The sequence below is a fragment of the Typopeltis vanoorti genome, chromosome 7 (genome assembly GCF_054136105.1).
Source record: "Typopeltis vanoorti isolate ZY-2024b chromosome 7, IOZ_Tvanoo_1.0, whole genome shotgun sequence".
In the NCBI taxonomy this organism is placed as follows: domain Eukaryota; kingdom Metazoa; phylum Arthropoda; class Arachnida; order Uropygi; family Thelyphonidae; genus Typopeltis; species Typopeltis vanoorti.
Genome location: NC_143555.1, coordinates 121,215,753 through 121,224,001, shown reverse-complemented (window position 1 = coordinate 121,224,001; position 8,249 = coordinate 121,215,753). Strand labels below are relative to the sequence as shown.

Genomic DNA, 8,249 nt, shown 5'->3' with positions numbered 1-8,249 from the left:
TTCATCAACTCTGATTTCTGCTGTATCGAGTTGGTTACAATCTGCATCAGAATATTTTAATATATTAACAAATTTATTATTTATTAAGAGCCCGTTTGTTTCTTAACATCTGCTTCTTTCGCAGCATGACGCTTACGATTTTGTGCACTTGATAACTTTTTTTAAATTTTTGATTCCATTTCTATTTTATACCCACAAGAAATTATTACACAACACGACACAGGGACAAAATAATAGTCCGTACTGCGCTACTGCCAACAGCTTACTGAGATGTGTACCATATGACTGGTTAACTAGCAACAAATGTTTTGTACGAAAATTCGTTTCTGCACATAAAAACCGTTGACCATTTCACTTTAGATAGACTGCAGTAGTAGACACAACTCTGCAGGCAAGCATTTAACCTGCTCTCGCTGCAAAATTGTAAACAGCCGGCTGATCAAAGAGGCAGAAATATACAATTTTTTTAAAATTTTTATTCGGTGTATCCAGCGTTATTTATTTTAATATTGATCATTCTAAGAATTTTTTGTTTTCATGATAAAAATTTTGTTTCTTAAAAATGAACTTATGAACGGTGCCCCGGCGCCCACTTCCGCTGGCCCTGTGTATATATATATTATATTACAAATTGATAAAGAACTTTTTATGTGTATAGTATCACAACATAAAACCACATACCTTATGGGTTTTTAAACTCAAAGATTGTTCTCATTAAAGAGAACAAAATAGCAATGTAAATGAATGTGTTCTGATCTTTTCTTAACTATCCAAATCCCATACATATAAAAAATTTAAAATCTGCATCTACTATTTCAATAGTACCCAAATGTTATACATTAGCATTAATTGACACTTCGCATCTGTGTAATTATTGTGTGACACCTCCAAGGACCTGCTGAGGGAGTGAACTCCCCCCTGCTCTACTACACGCATCTCTCTGCCTGCCCTACTACTATCAACTGCCTACGACCACCATCAACAGTATTTTTTGTCTGTAAATTGCATGTGCTCTCATGGCCATGCCTGTACATGGGATGAAAAAACTTAATTTCCAGAGAGAGAGAAAAAACTACCACTGCATGAGATTGGGTAACTCCTCCAACTGAAAAAGCTCATATAAAGATTCCTCATCAGGATGAGAATCGAGTTGAGGTGTCTTTTACAATCAAAGGGTGATATTCTGTTGTTCTTCCAATTGCTCTATGGAGGCAATGATGTGTAATTATATACACAGCCAGTTCAGTAGTTAAATCTCTCATTTTGTAGCTTTTGTGTATGTGTTTGTATTTAAGCACTTAATGTGTTTCATATAAACAATGCAGAATGCTTCTCAAGGATAACTAACTGCACTTCAATAATTTGAAGGACTAAATTGGGTGGTTTGAAATCAAGGCCAGTGTATTGTGTTAATTGTGAATGTCCTTTCAGACATTCTGCCAGTTTCATAGAAAGAAAAGCCTGAGTTTCCAAGAGGTCACCTCTATATATAATGCCTAGTAATAGTTCAAAAGTAATTTAATATCCTTAATTGTGCTGATTATTATTTATAATCAGCACAATTTGTAACTGCCATTACCTCTTCTATTAATAGCAGTATGTAACCACAGCTGAATCAAATGGAATAGGAGAAAGTGTTCCCACACCTTAATATGTAGAATTCGATATTTTCAATATTAATTACCATTAAAAGATAATGTTATTTCCTTCCATTACATCCTTGTATATGCTATGTTCCACTTTAAGATTACAACCTGCTCACTGCAAAGATGATGCATATTCCTCCATGCTTGAAAGTATTGATATCGCCAAGCAATTACATCCTTTCGTTCTTTGAGGGCTGATGCATGTTGCTGTTTTATATAGCTGAAGCAGAGATCCTCCATCATCGATAAAGCATCGTTCTTGACATTTGTGGCAGATCAGGATCACTGCTGACTTCAACAATCAGCTTGTTCAGTGTGGGCTGCTCCTTCCTGAAGAAAAATGCACGAATCTTTTTTGGGAATGGCACACTAAACGAAGTTGTCAAATCTTGGCACTGTGCCTCTCACTGCATCGGCTGAGTTCAAATGCCTGTTGTGCCCACATTTCTTTGGGTGTTTCTTCAGTACATCTGACCTCTTTATCATCTTTCACACTGGAAATGATTCTCTACAAAACACAGGTCAGCTGGCTCACCTTCACTACACTCTCTCTTCCTTGGTCTTGCAGTGTGAAACTTGCAGCTTCATGTAAATGTTAATCAAAATTTGCTTTGACTGACTCTTCAATGTTTTCCATGAGAATTTCAAATAAAAAAAAATTCTGGAGTTGCAATTGAAACACCTATCTCATCCAGTATGTTGTTTGTTCTGATTCTGAAATCATGGCATGACCATAGAGCAATTGATTGGTCAAAACAATAAGCTAGTTTATTTATTTTTGTAGTTTTTTAAAGTAGTACTAATTTTTTAAATGTTCTGTTTAATTTAAAAAAGACTAAACACAACTCATAATTTTACAATATTTTAACTGCATCCTAAGAAGGGATTATTTTCTGCACATAAGGAAGACCATTTATTAACAATGAAAACATGGTAAAAACCTGAATACTTCTATGAGTATTCAAACCTTTGTCTTCAAAATCTAAAGTTTTATCAGTACTATATTCACTAAATTGGTTTTCCATGAGGAAGTGATTTCCTGCAATCTTAAAGTGGAACAGGGTATAGTAAACAATATTACATATAATCAGTTAACTGATAGTTTTTATTAATCAATTAAAAAAGCATATTACAGGTATGAATACTTTATTAGGCTGTTCCATTTATACAAAAAAAAAAAATAATAATAATAATAATAAAATAAAAACAATAAAAAATAATAAACACATTCTGCAAAAGAAAGGCCACAACTAATCATACAAGCTGCTGGGTCGCATTTGTATGATTAATTTGCAGGCTTTTAAATATGTGTTGTGTGTGTGAGTAGAAATCTTACTTTGCGCATGTTGCATTGATAGCAAAACAGAAGTTCTGAAAAACAACTGATTGTTTAAATTTGCATTTATGCATATAGATTTTGAAAAATTAGCTGCACCACATTGAATACAACTGCCATCCCTTCTGTTGGCTGGCATTGTTTGGCCTATGCTTACCCACTGAAGCACTGGTCATATCACAACCTTAATGCATTAGCCACAACAGAACTGTATCGACTGAAGTTTGCTGATAAAATTTCTGAAAAATTCTTCAACTTATTGGGAAGCTGCCATTAAAAAAAAACTACATGACAAATCTTGTTTTCACAAATGAACATTCCTAAATATAAAACAAGTAGATTTTTCAATTTAATCAGTGTATACTTTTTTTTTGGTGATTATATATATTATATTAAAATGCAAATCCTTCAACAAGGAAGCTCTGTTCATGTTAATTAGTTCAATGAGATGAAAGTTGGAATGTGCAAAAGAATAATGTCGGTCTTTATTACAACTTGGGAATATTAATTCAACCATTATAATGATTTTTGATGAATGAATTATGACAGTGTTTTTTAATAATATTATTATTATTATTATATATTATATATTTTGATATGTAGTTTGGAAGTCACATGATTAAAAACTCTTATTCTAATAAGTACAATGTACAACAACATACAAAAGCCATATTTTCAAATTCACTTTGCTTCAGAGTTTAAACCTATATTCACAATAACTCTGCACATGAATTATAAAATTGTACTGCATATAAATAAAACTTATAAAACAAAACATATGCTTCAGATTTAATGTAGTAATAATATGTAAACAAACTATGATAAAATAAGCAGATGAACCAGTTTGAGTTGTGAAGAATTAAATTTTTGCTCAAACATTCAATTTATGCATTCATTTTAGAGCTAAAATGTATTGATGCACTGATGTGTATCTTGTTTGCTAAAAATACCATGTAAATTGTATAACAACACTTATTTTTATCTCAAGTAAAATACAAAAGTAATAAATCCTAGAAACATACAAAAACATTATACAAAACTGTACTTAATAGAGGTTAACTATACTGATTAAGTCACTGATATCTGACTTCAGCTAGTTTTCTCCTTTCAGCATAAATTAGAAATATATGCTGAATGCTTTGTCCTAATTAAGTATTTCTCTGATAAAACAATGAATGATAATAAAAGTATTAAAAGCATAACAAGGCATTTATACAATAAAATAAAATACATTTCTAAAAATGTGGCAGTATCAGCATCATAAATGCATAATACACAAGGAACAAAATTTTGATTAGAGTCTATTTCACTTCCTCAGTCTATCCAAAACAAAGATATAAGATAGATTTTCTCTTATATAAATTATAAATAAAATTAGATATTCTATTTGAATGATTTGTGACTTAAGTAGTAAAATTTATGCACTTCTGGAATGACAAGACAATTCATACACATGCGAAAATGAAATTTAGTAAACAAGAAAATTTAAAACTAGCTACAGCAACAGTAAGATGAAATAAAAATATGAATCATATCAATGACAGATTTCATTTTTTTAATCCTTAGTCTTCTTTAATGTTCATTAATACTCATAATGGCTGACACAAATTTGATACACAAATCAGTACAAACAGGTTCACAAATTCACTGAAAAATTCACTGATCTAACAGATATTAATCACAAATGCATTACTAAAACAATTTATACTTGCAACTGTTTCAAATATCTGTAATATTCATTCAGCCTTGATATTTCTTACTGATCAATTATGTCTTGAGTGAAGTTACCAGCACATAAGGAAGACCATTTATTAACAATGAAAACATGGTAAAAACCTGAATACTTCTGAGTATTCAAACCTTTGTCTTCAAAATCTAAAGTTTTATCAGTACTATATTCATTAAATTTCATACTAGAGCAAGCAATGCATTTTTACAACATCCACAACCTTGAAGCTGGGACTGATTTAAAGGTCTGTATCATACCAAGGTGCCATATGACTGTTATCGTCTTGTTGTTGAGGTGGAGATAAGGTTAGTAATGATTCAATTGTGTTGAAATTCATGTCTGAAGGGTTATCCAAGTCCATGGCTGAGTTGAGAGAACCACAGGTGATGCCACCATTACCTGACAGCGTTCCCATTTCTAATCCTTGCATTGGATCAATAGGGACCTGTGAATCATAACCTGAAAATGATAAAAAAATGAAAAAGTATATACGTGCAAAAAAACAAAATTATTCAGTGAATTAAACTATTATCAAAGATATAATCAAAGAACAACAATAAAATAACACATACCAAAATCCTTTCTCAGTGGAAGGCTCAGATAAAATAGAAAGACAATGGCGTTTAGATATATCATAAAATATTTCATATATAAATAAATGCTATATACATTAAAATCATAAAAAACTTACAATTATTTACTTTAGAAAATTATAACAAAAGCTATATATTACAAACACCTTAATTTTATTTATTTATTATTTAACTTCAAGAAATGCAGAAATAAAATATAGAAAAATAAATAATGAAAAGTTAGGAAATTAGTCAATTCATTTTTGGATAGATTTGGTTTTAACTATTTTGTACTTGGACACACTAAACTTACAGATAACTAAATGTTCATGATCTGTAATAACCACTGGAAACTACTCAAAAGTCAAATTTTGCTTCTTAAATTCTGAACAGTTGACAATAAGAACATCCAAATGGAGCAGGTACTGCCTCCCATTAAGTGAGAGGCTCCTTCTGTTTTGAATTCAAATAGTATAACTGGCAAATCATTGTAATTACATATCACTGGTATTTGTTGAAAAGTGACCATGCACTTTTGAACATACATCACTTGGCATAACATACAAAAAACAGTGAATTCTATTTCTGCATATAAATGCCAAAGCAAATGAAAAATCACTCAGGAATATCTCAAATTATGGGTTTATTGTCTCTGAAATTATATGAACAAATTACACATTGTCATGCATCTCTATATATACAATGAACAAAAAGGAAGGGGGGAGGGGGGGGACAATGTGAATGAAGTTTTAATTCACATGAATAAATGAAATCACTTCCTTCTCCTAATGTTAGATGAAAATCCTAAAACCTAAACAGAATGATCTATTGTTAAACCATCTACAAACCAATCTTCAGCAGAATCATAACTTTATTAACTTCAATGCTAGTAAAGATCAATCCTTCATATGTGTTAAAGATACCAAGCTATTTTAATTATAAACTTGGTTTTAATCCATTTCCCAAGTAAGCAAACAGACAAATAAGTCAAGTTTGCGCCTGCAAGTAGTGCAAGTCTGGGTGACCTGCATATAGTGCAAGCCTTAGACAACTTGTGGTAAAGGTGGAATAAGCTCTGATCACTATCTTAGTATTTACCCTTATGCAAAGCCAGGCTTAGAAATAATGATGCTATGCATTATTTCTAAGCCTGGCTCCCACTGATGAGACCTCAATAAAGGTCGTAACCAGTCTGGGTAGTGGCCCCTTGCCTTTAATGCATAGCATCATAAATCTCCTCAAGGAGATGTGCTTTGCATTAAGGGTAAATACTAAGAATAGTGATTAGAGCTTATTCCACCTTTACCACGAGTTGCCCAAGATTTGCACTACTTGCAGGTGCAAACTTGACTTACTTGGGAAATGGATTAAAACCAGGTTTATAATTAAAATAGCTTGGTATCTTTAACATATATTATACCCAAAGTAAAAAACTTTCTACATATACAGGGTGTTCGGGATAAATTTGACAGTTTCGTAAGGAAAAAGAAAATCTTCTTTGTATCTATTAAATTTAATGAATTGACAAAAAAACATTACAGGCAGAGTTAATTACAATACTATCAACAAGATTTACTCAAAATAACCACCATTAGCATCGATCACAGCTTCAATTCTGCTTCGGAACCTCGAACAAGCTGATGCTACATCCCTGGGAAGGGCCGCAAAAACTGTTTTAATTTTATCCATTAACTGGGCTTTTGTATTACTGGAAGTGCGATTGGTGTCTTTTTCAACTGCGCCCCATACAAAATAATCCATGGGGTTAAGGTCTGGGGAGTTTGGAGGCCAAACATTTGGACTGGTGAAGTCGTAGAAATTTTCAGACAACCATTTTTGACTTTTCCCAGAGGTGTGGAAAGGGGCCGAATCCTGCTGCCATACATACGGCCTACCATTGGCTACCCTTGTTATCCAGGGCTTGACTACAGTTAGCAACTCCACGAACAAAGCCCGAATTCCAATGCCAGGGTTCTTCAACACCTGTTCCTGCAGATTTGCGAGGAATTCTGCTGTACGAACGCAATCAGATCGTCTGCTAGGGATCTTTCTTCTTGCTACATCCTCGTAGTCACCATTGCAAGTCTCTAGTTCATGCCTGATTGTTTTTACTGTATTCAGGGAGCATTGGGCAGCAGTCGTAATATCCTTATTTTGATGGCGGGCACGAATCATCATGATACAAGTTATTCTCTTCGATGATTCAGGTGGGTTCCAGCTATCCATCCTTTCTGACATCTTGTATATGAATGAAGAAGGGTCCAAACTTTTAAATGAAGAGAAGTGTGTGTTAATACATGTAACTTATGGAAAAATATAATTAATTATAAATATGTCAAATTTATCCCGAACACCCTGTATGTATATATATATATATATCATCATCATCATCATCATCAAATTCCTGACATGTACCCTCAAGGGGTGTACAGGATATGATAGTACTATATGAAAAATTTACATCATTACTAACTTCCTATCTACAATTTTCCTCCAAATCAGTCTGTTACTTGTCAAGACTCCAACATTATCAGATCTTATATTTCTATCGTCTAAGGCACTTTGTACCGTATCAATCCACCTATATCTTGGTCTTCCTCTGGGTCGTTTTCCTGCCAACCTGGCAGAGAACACTTGTTTTTGCTAATCTTTCCTCTCCCATTCTATTTAAGTGACCATACCATCTGAGATTAGCTCTGCTAACGCATTCCTGGATGCTGACAATGTCAAGTTCTTTCCTAATATCCTCATTTTTAATATGATATTGCCATTGATGCCATCTGTTCACGCCTCTAATCTTTCTCAGGACTCTCATATCTGCGGTCTCTAGTCTTTGGTCAAGTGTTTTACTTCTGACCCAGCTCTCATATCCATAAGTTAAAATTGGTTTGAACACTGTCTTGTATACAGCTAATTTAGTGTTCCGACTAATTTCTTTCTTATTCCATATGAATTTATTCAATTGA

At 32.9% G+C, this 8,249-nt stretch overlaps 1 protein-coding gene across 2 annotated transcripts in view; it reads right to left on the bottom strand.

Annotated features, from left to right (window-relative positions):
• Positions 1 to 2,733: 2,733 nt before the first annotated feature.
• The window catches only part of arm (armadillo), a 220,813-nt gene continuing 215,297 nt past the window's right edge, over positions 2,734 to 8,249 (bottom strand). For both annotated transcript variants that reach the window (XM_090396097.1, XM_090396098.1), the window contains exon 17: positions 2,734 to 5,170. In XM_090396097.1, the coding sequence (XP_090252223.1) occupies positions 4,950 to 5,170 (221 nt within the window). In that variant the 3' untranslated portion in view covers positions 2,734 to 4,949. The remainder of the gene's footprint in view (positions 5,171 to 8,249) is intronic.